Genomic DNA, 13,416 nt, shown 5'->3' with positions numbered 1-13,416 from the left:
GTGAAAAATCTTAAGCCTAAATTCTCAGCTTTTGCGAATTTAAATCTGCTAAGCTTTCAGCTAATGTCTTAGAGAAGTAATTTTCATAACGAAAAAGTTTTTCTTGCTTTTTTTTTTGGTAGAAATATTTCTATAGGTGTTAGTGCCTTATCAACTATAATGTGTTGGCTGACTATAGATTATCTTGATCAGTGATAGCACAGTATGAAGAAATTTAAGTTTGTTCCTTGTAAGAACATTATAAATCAGATTTTTGTAAAAATTACATTTTATTATGTATGAAGGTGTACATTGTGTAAATGATAGATTTGGGATGAATACACAGTTCATGACATTGTAGCGTATTGCAGTTGCTTTATTGTGCGTCGCACACACTTTTATATACATATTTAAATAGAGGATCTTTCCTCACCCGTATCCATTTTTCATAGCTTACATAATTGTAGGTTTTTAGAAGCTTGTTCTTTGAATTTGTGTTGGGATCTTTGCTTTCTAGGGAAGACGTGCCTCCTCCAAAGAGCCGTACATCCACCGCTAGGAGCTACATGGGCAGCAATCACTCATCCCTGGGCTCCATGTCTCCTTCCAACATGGAAGGATATTCCAAGACTCAATATAACCAAGTACCAAGTGAAGACTTTGAACGCACTCCTCAGAGTCCGACTCTCCCACCTGCTAAGGTAGCTGCCCCTAATCTGAGTAGGATGGGAGCGGTGCCTGTGATGATTCCAGCACAGAGCAAGGACGGGTCTATAGTATAGAGCCTGCGTGCTTTCACCTCTGCTTTCCGTGGTTCTTTTCTCCTCTTCAAATAGGAAGACTTCCGTTCTAAATTCTGCTACCAGCCTCAAAATATATCAAGAAGTTAACCAGAAACTGAAAGTTATACTTTAGAAAGTTTTGTTTGGTTACTGAAAGAGTAAAGGTATTGAAGTTACTAAAGACAGATTCACCAACTGAAAAAGGATTTCCTTTAAGATATTGATATGATAGATTTCTGAATATCAATACTTAAGATAGAGCACTTTGAATATGAAATCCTAGGGAAGAATTGGTGAACTTACATGCACCCTAAGTTAATACTTGAATCATGTGAAAGTGGTACTCCCTGTTTTCTACCATTATTTTTAGGTTGCCTTTCTCAATTTATGATCCGGTGTCCCCTCCAAATTGGTAAAGAAACATTCATGGCAAAAATACTTAATGCCACATCTATGTTCTTTTTATAGCTTCTTTGGAAGCTTATTTATATATGAGTTTGAAATATCTCTAATAACATAGAAAACACTACAGTGTTCTAGAAATTAGTTTTACTTCTGAATCATTCATAAACCTTGTCTATGAAATGATTTCTAACTATTTAATTGATAGACTGCTATAGGCAACAGGGACATAGTAATCTCTTTTATATCCTAAAATAAAGGAGCATCTCTCTGATTCATATAGAAAATTTGCTGCCAGCTACATACAGCAGTGATACTAGTTAGCGGTGCAGTAGTGAATATGGGTTTTGTTCATGAGTGATCTGATGCCTTGAAGCCCATGGCCATCTTCAGAACAATGACCAGTCAGAACAAGGATGGAATATTTTGCAGTTCCCAACTAAATAGTAGCCCTTGAGGTAATATTTTTCTAATAAGAAAAATTATAATTCACTTATTATTTGACAATTACAGTTTGAAATTCCCTGATTATTGGTTCCAAATTGAAAAACTTTTTCCCTAGTTGGTTCAGTGTTTTGGTTCGGGGGGGGGGGGGGGGGTGGTTGTGTTGGTGTTGCATAATATATGTTCTAGAAACACGTAATCCTAAATTTACCCACTTGAATGCAGTTCCTGGAGGATATTTTCTTCATAGACTCAGAATGATGAAATACATTTTCTGCTAGTAGGTGTCCTCCATCGATTCTGTATTTCAGACTTGGGAAGGATGTATAGCTGCTATCGTATGGCCAACATGTCTTCGTATAGTTGCAGAAAATCAAGATGAGCTTTGAAAAGAGTGAGTCTTAGTTTTGTGAAAGTGATTTTATTCTTTAAAAAAAAAAAAGAAGAAATGAAAGGAAAAGGAGTAAAAGGTATACTCCTAACTGCCAAATGTGTTAAATACTGTTGTAGTAGAAGAAAGTGAGTTTATTGTATTTCCCTTAAGATTGTGAGGGAGTGTGGATATAGTAAAATGAGCCAACAGTTTCTTTATAGTAAATAAGGTTTGCAATAAATTATTTCACTAGCTCTAAAACCTTTTCCCTAGATTTTGGTAGGGAGTTGGTTTCTGTTGATCTCTTTGGGTGCTGTGGTGGTAAATGCTACATTATAAATTAATGTTCGTATGAATTTGAGATTAGAGTATTGTGTATACTTTTTAATGCTGAACTTAAGCTGAATGTCTGTGTAATGGATTAGTGTATAGTTTTATATATTTGGAAGCATTTTTTAGTAGGTTTTTAACCCTATATAATATTGCTTTTATACTTGTGTTAACATTTTCATCTGTGCCTTTGGGTAATTTTAATTTTTATTATGAATTTCTGGTGCCTATGAGCTAGCTATCACCTGAAAGGTGCTTAGAGGTGAAGGTACTGTTCCTAAAAACACATCACTGTGACACCTTTTCTTTTCATACTTTGACTCTTGCCTCCTCTTCCCTGTTCTTTTTGGTTGCAACTTAACCGATTGTGTTATTCATAAAGATTTTAAAATTTCCACATCCCCAGCACTCTTTGACTGTGTTTATGATTTTATATCAGTAGCTATTTTTGGGTGCCACATGTTTGGCCTGTTTTATATGAAAATTTATAAGATAGTATAAGAATAAATAACATCACAAACTTGAATAATGAAAGCATTTGGTCCTTCCCACCCCCAGTTTTCGTACAGTGAAGATTACGCTGCAGTCTAAGTAGGAACTACGGTAAAAGGTGGACATGTCCTCCTCTCTAGTCTAGGATCTGGCTCTTGAGTAATCAGACTCTCTCCCAGAAGCTCTTCCAGCTCCATACCACTTACCGCCTGAGAACGCAGCTCGTAAAACAGCATTTGTGTGACCTGAGAAGACCAGGTGGGTGGGAGTAAGTTTCGAGGACAGAGTTAAGTTTTAGATTTACTTCTCCAGCTGTTCCCATTGTAAATTTCAGCTGATCCCACAGTCAGGTCAGTCAGGTACTGATAACTTCCCAAGTAATTCTTCATGATAATTCATTTGAACTAGAAATATTTGTTCTAGAATGACTGTTAGTAATCATCAAGTGATTCAACCAAAACTGGTTATTCAGTCCTTAACCATGAGAAAGCCAAACCAGGCCACTCCAGAACGGCCCTGCATCTTTGAGGAGAACCCGTTTGATTCTACTTGACACCTGAGAGACTTGACACCATCTTGTTTTGAGTTACACAGGATCGTTTGAAAAGAAATGATACTGGAGAGTATGAGTTCTGTGCTTGGAATATGTAGTTCACTGGTGTTCTTTTTCTTATTGGCAGTCTTACCAGTATTCCCCTCTTCGAGAACCCCCAAAATTTCTTATCACGGTTACACTGACCAGTTTATTCAGGCAAATAACTATGCCATGGAGTGGTTACAATGGAAACACAGCCTGTGTGTGTCTTGGGAGGAGTTCATTGAAGAAATGCAATTAGATTATGGATATGAAGAAATACCTGATTTTGTTAAAATAATTTTTAAAGATTGAGTTCTGGAAATTTGGAACAAATGAAGGGCAAGTAAACATTTTGATTAAATATAGAAAGAACTCATTGCATGAAGTTGGATATCCAATTCTGTAATGTATGGCTTCTTAAAATAACTATTCTGTCTTTTTGTGTGCGTGCGGCATGTAAATTTGAAGTTTTCTGAATGTTTAAGGTTTATTTCTAATCATCTCCACAGTGTTTCGGGCTGTCGGATGCCTTATTCCAGTGTGAATAGAAAAAACAAACATTTTATGTGGTTAATGCTTTTGATGTGTCACGTTAAGGAGTAGTTTGTAGAAAGTGTTGGCACAACTTTAACTTTTTAGTGGCTTGTGACATTATATATATATATGTACATATACCTTTGTAATATTCTTGTGTTTGGTAGTATAAATGTTCTGGGCAAGTTTTAATATTTCCAATGCCTTTAGATAGTCTTGCAATAGAGGCAACACATTCTGCAGATGGAGTTTTTACTCGTTTGCCTATTTTGACACTAAAAAAGGTCCATAACTGAGCACAAATTCTACAATGTTACAGAAGTAAGGAAAAATAATAAATAAACTTGTGACTTGTGGTTCTGTTTATCTTATAGATGGTAACATCAGCAAATAATTTCTTCATCTAGTCTCTTACTATTATTTAAAATCAAGTTTTAAAAAAATACCCTGTTTTGTAATTTTAAAAGTATGGTGTATATCGGTTAGATTTGGTCCTGAACACTAAAAGCTCCAATCAAGGAAGAACTCTGTGTTTTCTGCTAATTTAATGACATAAGTGTTAAGAGAACCACAATTTATTCACTTAATTCTCATTCCTAACTGTGAACTTTTGCGATAAACTTGTACTACTGAGAAAAAATATTTTGACACTTCACATATGCAAGTAGAGAATTGATAAGTGTCAGTTTCAAAAATGATTTTGTATTTAAAGTTTCTGGCTTACGTATCCAATGGTGCAGATTTTGAAATTTGTAAGAACAAATTTGTTTTTAAAAAAACCAAAAACTTGCTCTAGTTTTGTGACCTTGTGTACTTTTGAAATAAAATCAAGAAAGCAGTTTTCTGCCTCATGGTGTGGCTTCATTGTGCCTTTTTAAAAATGACTACTTCATAAAACTTCAGTATGCTATTCCTCAGGGCTTCCTTTTTTCCTCCCCCCCCCCTTGCATCCCTTGTTAAACAGAATAAAGATCAAACTATCACACATCAATGAAAACATGTCAGACATAGATATATTTCCCCACACCTGTGCATTTATTATGAGACCAAATAACATATTTGGGGTTGAAGCCTCCCACAGTTTTGTGATCAGTTCACAATTTAGAGCATAAACTCAAATCTGAGTTCTTGAAGAGTAGCATTGAATACATAAACATCTAGTTATGGTTTAAAGCTGTTTTCGTTGATTCTAAACAATGATTTCAGAAAAGAAGAGTGAGGTCGTAATACTTTTGTAAGAAGACATTTTTAGGAATGTTTTGTTAGAATCGAGTTTTTCAGTCTTAGCATTTTTAGCAGCATTGGGGCTGGATAATGCTTTGTTGTGAGGGACTGCCCTCTGCACTGTAGCATGTTGAGCAGCGTCCCTGGCCTCTTTCTTCCTCCCCAAGATGCGACAATCAAAAATGTCTCCAAATGTTGGCCACATGTCCACCTGGGTGGAGGGCAAAATTACTCCAGTTGAGAACCACTAGTTTATACTAAGGTGAAATTTTCTACTCAGAGATTAAGAGGGATAGGCCTTATAATCAAACGTGTCTAAATTCTGCTCATTACTAATTGCTTTCCTTAGCTTCACTTTCCTGTGTTTAAAATGGGGAGAAAAATTATACATCCTGGGGGATGCTGGATGGCTCTAAAGAGAGAATTGATATAATGAAAATTCTGTGCATGTGTCCCTGAGAGCTGGGATGCTGATTGTGATACCCAGATTTTCAAAGAATCAAGATTACAATAAAACATGCTGAGTGAAACTGCTGAGTATAATTTAATGCCTTTAATTTAGACCATATTTTAACCTTGTAGCTCTCAAGGCCAGGTCATATTTGTGGTTAGTTAAGTACCAAATGGCAAAACTGATGAAACACAGGTAAAATTGAATATAAAGTAATTTGTTTTTAAATAAAAATGGTCTAACTTTTAAGCCTAAGGCATAATCAAATGTAATTTCTAAATGTAGTAAAGACATCAGTGAAAAGATCATGAAGCCAGCCCTAGGAACCCAGATCAGTTTTTCATGCTGGTATTTCTGAAATCTAAATCAAGTGTGATGTTTTGTTACTTAAGTGATTTTTCTAAATTTGATAACTATTTATAGAAAAAGTTGTTGCAGGAGAAAATTCTAGAGTTAATGAAGAACCAAGAAGTAAATTTCAGGATAAGGTCCTTGATCTATCAGTTTGCTTCTCATTTCACTACAGAGCTGTGAAAATTCTAACTAATGGAGATTGAGAAAGGGGGGAGAAGATGCAGGAAATTAGAAGTAAAATCATTGCCGGTCTCCGACAAAGTACTTGAAACCGACATGATCTTGACTCTTCCCCTGCGTCCTTGTCTCCTAATCCACTGAGTCATAGTGGACTGGTTGTCTTAAGATGTAAAAATGATCATATTAAAAACCAGATCATCTTAACCTGATATACAAGAGCTTTCCAGGCCCATCCCACATCCCTCCGGTTTATTTCCCGCACCCCCAGGTGCACCTTTATGTGCAGTAGCCATGCTCAACAGCTAAGGGCCACGGTTTCATACCTTTGTGAGTGTGCAGGTTCTTAAGCCAGAGAACAGTCCCGCCTTGCTCACCTGGCCTGCAAGTCTATGTTGAGTCATTTTTCCTGATTTGCACCCCTCCCCTCGCTTAAAAGATAAATTAGGGGTGCATCTGGGCCCTCAACATTGCCCGTACAGGTATTTTAGGGCCCCAATCCTTTGCTTTCCAATTGTTTAACCTGCTTAATATGCCCTTTTACAAGTTTGAAGTGGATTTACTCACCTCTATCCTCAGTGCCTAACTCTGACTTGCATATTGCTCAGCAAATGCTGAGTGAGTTTTTAGAAAGGAGACTATGAGCACTGGGGGCAAGTGTGCCTTGATTTGGTGTGTGTCCTGTGTTCTCCAAGACAGCTGCCCTGGTGGCTTCCAAAAAAGACTGTCCGGAGAAAAAGAGTGAGTGAGTATGTGTGGGGAGAGGAAAGTGCACGTGGCTTCTTAAAAAGTTAACTTGCACAGGGCGCCTGGGTGGCTTAGTCGGTTAAGTGTCAGACTCTTGGTTTCAGTTCAGGTCATGATCTCACAGCCGTCACGGGATTGAGCCCTGTGTCCGGCTCTACGCTCAGTGCGGAGTCTGCTTCAGATTCTTCTCCCACCTGCACACACTAAGAAATAAAAATCTTAAAAAAAAAAAAAAGTTGCACAAATACAGGAGGGGGTGTGACCTGATCGAATAGGAACAAATACAAGAATAAACCTAATTATTATAAAAAACTGGAGAAGTGGAGAAGCATTTTAGAAGTAAACTTGTAAAACCCTCCTGAGAGATGCTAAGTGGTCTGGAGTGAAGTTAGTGACTGTTTTCGCTCCAGGGTTATTTTGATAACTACCTATGGGAACCTCTGAATTGTTCAGGAAACCCTTTGCAGATGACTGGTTTCCATGCTAAGTCATTAATGGTGGTATATTTTTTTCTTGGACTTCACAAACTTCCAGAAATATTTAGAGAGGCCAAAAAGTGTACATGCTTAAATATCATTGCCTGCTTGTGGTATATTAATATTCTTATCAGAATTTAGGGAGCTCTACTTAGATAACTAAAATACCATTTCTTAGAAGATTTTAATTTCCAGAAAAAAAAAAAAAAACTTTTCAGGTCTTTTAAAATAGTCTTCTGAAATGACTAGTCATTTATTATTAATTTCTATGTATAATCGTATTAGCTAGGGCTGCCGTGACAAAGTACCACAAACTGGGTGGCTTGAACAGATTCACTGTCTCACGCCCTGGATGCTCGATGTCTGAGATTTAGGTGTTGGCAAAATTGGCCCCTTCAGATTGCTGTCAGGGGAGGATCTGCCCAGGTGGCTCTCCTTGGTTTGTAGGTGGCTATCCTCTCTTTGTGTCTCTTTAGATCCCCGTTCCTTGATGGGTATCTCTCTCTGTGCCCTAACTTCGCTTTTTTATAAGGACACCAGTGCCACTAGATTCAGGCCCACCCTGATGACCGGGTTTTAACTAATTGTAATGACAAGGATCTATTTGCCGATAAAGTTATACTCTGGGGAACTGGGGATGAGGACTACAGCCTATTTTTGGGGGCACACAACTCAACCCATGTCAGTAATGGTGATTGGAAATTACGAAGAAGAACTAATAAAATAGTGAAAGTTGGCATGGAACACATGCCCAGAGGGTTTCTTTGCTTAATTTTTGGTGGAAAATAAAAATAGCCCCTAAATAACTATGCCAACAGACTTATTTAATGGTGTCCGTCGCCCCCATCACCTCCCCCAGAAGTGTACTGTTTATTTCAAATATGGAGTGACCATATGTGCTGTTAACCTCCTATCTTTTTGTCAAGTGAAAAAGGAGTTGATGATGTGGTTACGGATTTGTCTTGTCTTAACGAATCTTGCTAACAAGATGAAGCTATTTTTCCGGGGAAACAGTTTTTAACCCCAGGAAGACATGAATAGGTGATACGGACCACTTTAGGAAGAAAAAAAAAAAAAATCCACCTGATTGTGGAAGCAGGCAGATGGCCATTGCTCTACCATCACCTACGATCTAGACAAGAACTGATTAAAACTCATTTCTAGGTTAATTTTCTTAAAGCATTTAGGCTCACTCTCTTGCTGAAAAGCTTTCCAGGACAACCTCTAACTTAAAAGGTCAAACTCTAGCCTGATTTTAGACTTTCACAACTGGCCTTCCGCTACCACACTGCTTCTGTGCTTACACTTGCATATACATGTTTTGTTTTTTAAATAAAGTTTTATATGAAATTTTTAATTTAACAAATCCTCTCAGATTATTCTGTATCTCTTCTGTTTTATGTTATCTACCTACCTAAAACCTTTGTCTTCAAAACTATATATTGCATCATAGTGATACACTAACTTAACCAGTCTCCAACTGAGGACCATTTAAATTGATACCATCCTTTTGATATAATGAGTAAAATTACAAGCAGATTTGCATGTATCTTGTTTTGCATATGTATAACTATATCCTTAAGGTTAATGTCTAGAGAAGGAGGTGCTGAGTAAAGAATATTCTGATCGCTATCATTAAAATAGCTTCTTGTTAACAGCAGCTCATGCTTGCAATGGATCTGAGTGCTTACCTCGCCCCAAATCCTCACCTGTACTCTTAATCCAACTTTTTGATCTTTCTTGATTTCTGAGAAGAGAATTATCTCATGGGTTAACATTCTATTTCTGTTGATTCGCTTGATTATCTTCCTGTGTTTAAAAGCCCTTTGTACTTTTTGAGAACTGCGTTCATACACTTGCTCATTTTTCTTTTGTATTACTATTTTGCTAATTCGGAGGAGCTCTTACATATTAATAAAATTAGCCCTTTGTGATATGAAATGATTTTTTTTTTCCAGGTTACCCTTTCTCTTTCACTCTGTTTATGGTCTTACCCTTTTCTGATCATGTAATCCTAACCCTTCCTAAACCATCCTCCTGGTTCAACCCGTCTTCTCCCTAAGCTGAGCGTCACTTGGCTTTCCACGTTTGTCTCCTCTCCTTAAGCAGATGTCAGGCCTTTCAAAGGTGGAACATCTTTACATCCAAATGATCAACACATAGATTCTCAGTAATCTGTTGATGATGATAATTGCAGCACTCTGGCTGTGTGCACGTCAAGTCGTAGCCACACATACCCCATCACAGTGTGTTTTTTCTCAAGTTATCTGTGGTTTCTTCAGGTTGCTGGTGTTTGGGCTCATAGCAGTTGCATGGAGTCAGCACAGAACTACGTTAATGAATAAAATGAGTTAGCTTGCCCTTGGAAAGAAGAGTTGTCTAGGTCCCCTGTTAGGTCAGCTGTCACACACTATTCCAGTTGAATGTTGGCTACTGGCACCGTGCTCTTTTAATGTTGCTAGGTAGGACATTTTCCCTCTCACATAGTCCCAGAACTGTCAACAGCGAGAACATTTCTAGGGAACAGTAGAATGACCTTGCAATTTTTTTTTGTTTTGTTTTAAGATTTATTCATTTGAGAGAGAGAGAGAGAGAGAGAGAGAGAGAGAGAGAGCATGAGGGCGGGGAGAGTAGAGGGAGCAGGAAGCCCGATGCAGGGCTCGAGCTCACAACCCTGAGCTCACGACCTGAGCTGAAATCCGGACTCAGACCCTTAACCGACTGAGGCACCCAGGCGCCCCTGACCTTGCAATTCTAAGAGGAGAGTGTGATACAGAAGATACCAATGACTGAATTGGAGCCTGTTGGAAAGTCACAGTCCTTTGACATTTAGCTTCCACTGGTTTTGATCTAACAAGGAGAGGACCTTTTATATGTTCACAGAAACAACAGAACACGAAGTAAAATAATTACATGGAAAATAATCTGTTGAGCCAACTTAAAGATACTATATGTTATGCCCAGGACAAGGTAAAGATACACTCGATAGTAGCCAACAGGGCTGTTACCAAGTTAATGTAGGTTTGATTTAAACTTTTTGCAATATGGGCAAAAGATTTGTGATTTAGTTAAGAAAATTGACATGGCAGTTTAAGTTTTATAAAAACAAAACAACCCAAAATATCCATAGGCTAGTTCCGTACCATTTTATGAAAAAAATCAGGATTCAGAAAGGTTTCAATCCCCTCCAGGCCACATAGTTAGGAACAAAATTCAGGTTTCCTGACTCCTGAACTGGTATTTTTCTAAGAACTTCCAGTTCTTGGCAGTCTGGGCCCCGTGAGAACCATACGAAAGGGAAGAAAAATGGACGTTAGAGTGTGTGGCTCTGTCTCATCTGTCACTGCTCGCAGCAACACCAACCAGGCAGAAGGCCGGGGGAAAAGAGCCGATTCTGGCCTAACGAGGGCTCTCTCTCCCTTCCTAAACACGGTCACCAGTGCCCAGGGCACCCTGAGCATTGACAGCTCACTCTTCTCCCAGGTGGAGTGATGTTTCCACTGGGGGTTATGACTAGAGTGCGTGTTGTTTGGTACCAAGCCGATTTATGCTGTTAACATTGCTGATTACATAGTTTAAGTAAATTGTACGTGTCAGCTGTACTACGTACGGTGAAGACAACTTATTTAAGGAAATGATTCTGCTGGCACATAGCTCCAAAATATGTTTTCATTCAGCTACAAAGAAACTAGACTTTAAATTAGGATCAATATATTATGGATGTAGGTTATGGGAAAAAGAAAACACAACTCCTAGCAATAGACCCATATATTTTTTTAAGATTTTATTTATTTGAGAGAGGGGAGAGAGAGCATGAGTGGGGGGGGGGGGGGGGGCAGAGGGAGAGGACCCCACTCAGCAGGGAGCCCGAGGGGGGGACCTTAATCCCTAGGACTCTGGGATCATGACCTGATTGGAAGGCAGATGCTTAACTGCCCTGCAGTGGACCCATATGCTAAGAAAAATTCCTAACTACATAAATTTGGTGACTGAAGGTATATTGATACATTTTAAACATTTATAATGTTTAAATTATATAAGGAATACATCATTTTAAATGGTTTTCCACTTAAAACTTTTTTGATTGGCACTCCTAATTATGTCAGGGGAGAGGGACTTTTTTTTTAAGATTTTATTTACTTATTTGTTAGAGCGTGGGCGAGAGAGAGAGTGAGCGAGAGCACAAGCAGGGGGAGCTGCAGGCAGAGGGAGAAGCAGGCTCCCCGCTGAGCAAGGAGCCCAATGCGGGACTCGATCCCAGGACCCTGGGATCATGACCTGAGCTGACGACAGCCGCTCAACAGACTGAGCCACCCAGGCGTCCCCAGGGGAGAGGGACTTTGTTGTAAATCTGTGTGCCAAATCCCTGTTAGATCCTGTATTTTAACTTTTTGTGTATTCCCTCCCAGATTTCACAGTATTAAGCATCACAAATGGTATTTTCAAAACTATTTACCAAAGGATCTTACTAGCTATCAATAACAGATTTTACATATAGTCTGTCTTATCATTGGGAAACATGAAATAGATTCACTTAGGTGACAAAACTAAATTTCACATTTTTCATGTTCCAGTCATTTTAGACAAATTTCAAAATTTTAAATACTTTTATTTTAATCAATAAATTTAATTTCACTTCTTTAGAAGAAGTGTTTGATTCATGATTTATGAGATGCAAAAACATTTTTTCTATTGAATTTAGTGAAACAATCACATTGGCTTATTACTTATTAATTTAACTCTAAAAAATTATCATTTACACATTTCCTATATGAATTCAAAAAGCTGACAGTTCTGGTACATGATCAACTTGTCCCCCCCCGCCTAAATTAAGCTCTAGGCCCAAGGTGGGTTGAACTCAGCACCTGGAAATCAGGAGTCACGGGATCCAACTGAGCCAGCCAGGCGCTCTTCAACCTGTCCATTTATTTCTAAACTTGAAAGGAATACTTCCCTACACCCAACCCCACTCCAACAAAGGTGGTATATATTTAGATACATGACTGAAAACATTTCCAAAAGAGATTTGTAGCTTAATATCTAATGATAAAGATCGGTTGAGTCACATACATATGAATACCATAAAACTGCTAAAAATCATGTTTTAGAAAAAAATAGACATAAGAAAACGTTTCACATTTTCAAATTGTGTGACCATAACATGAATATATTTCATAATACAACAGTATAGGAGCATATAAAGTAAAAGCTTTTTTTTTTAAGATTTTATATATTTATATGACAGAGAGACACAGTGAGAGAGGGAACACAAGCAGGGGGAGTGGGAGAGGGAGAAGCAGGCTTCCCGCTGAGCAGGGAGCCCGATGTGGGGCTCGATCCCAGGACCCTGGGATCATGACCTGAGCCGAAGGCAGTTGCTTAACGACTGAGCCACCCAGGCGCCCCCAAACCTCCCTTCTTTTAAACATCCCCATCTAATAAAATATTAACAGTGCCAAAGTTATTTCTGCTGGAGTGGTTATAGGAGATTAATGATCTTTCTCTGTGCTTTTAGGTATTTTTTTTTCCTAAATGTATATTACTTTTGTTAACAGAAATGTGTCTCTAATAAAGAAATGTATAAGTAAGTACGGCATACTTAGAATTCCCCATTACCAATGACAATTCTACATGTAGATCCATAGGAAAAGCAATGGTTTAACTTAGAAAAAAAAACAAAAACTTTAAAAACTTAAAAACTAAAAAAAAATTTTAATAAAAATTGTAGCCACTAATGCTTTTCATGGAAAGGGGAGATTAACTACAAATACAGCCTTCCACTTCTAAATTGGAAAAAGAATATCTGATGCCCTCTTGTGGCCAATAATTTTAATAAGGTAGTTTATTCTTTTTCATCCAAATCCGTCTACATCAAGAGAGTAACACCAAAATATCTGTTCTATTCTTTTCTAAATGACAAAAAATGCTCACCGACTATTCCTAACACTTTAGTCTATCTTCCCAACATGTGTCCTGGAGTTAAACTACCAGGATTTGAAGCCCTGATAATTTAGGTCACCTGGGGCAACTTGAATATTCTCAAGTTTCCTTATGTAAGATGAGAATAGTAAAAC

At 38.0% G+C, this 13,416-nt stretch overlaps 1 protein-coding gene across 9 annotated transcripts in view; it reads left to right on the top strand.

Moving 5' to 3' along the window:
• CXADR (CXADR cell adhesion molecule) overlaps positions 1-13,416 on the top strand; it is a 54,035-nt gene that overhangs the window by 35,384 nt on the left and 5,235 nt on the right. Inside the window, exons 7-9 of one of the 9 annotated variants that reach the window (XM_073891720.1) lie at positions 497-680; positions 1,919-2,001; positions 3,483-3,621. In XM_073891720.1, coding sequence (XP_073747821.1) covers positions 497-680; positions 1,919-1,996 — 262 coding nt within the window. In that variant the 3' untranslated portion in view covers positions 1,997-2,001; positions 3,483-3,621. Of the gene's footprint in view, positions 1-496; positions 681-1,888; positions 4,753-13,416 lie in introns of those variants that run through there. The other 8 variants (XM_073891701.1, XM_073891715.1, XM_025872698.2 and 5 more) reach the window with 8 other exon arrangements.

Source organism: Callorhinus ursinus, unplaced genomic scaffold, assembly GCF_003265705.2.
Source record: "Callorhinus ursinus isolate GAN/ISIS: 27379988/994484 unplaced genomic scaffold, GSC_fseal_2.0 scaffold1, whole genome shotgun sequence".
Taxonomy (NCBI): Eukaryota; Metazoa; Chordata; class Mammalia; order Carnivora; family Otariidae; genus Callorhinus; species Callorhinus ursinus.
Note: the sequence above shows the minus strand (reverse complement) of the source record. Positions and strands in the feature narration are given on the sequence as shown.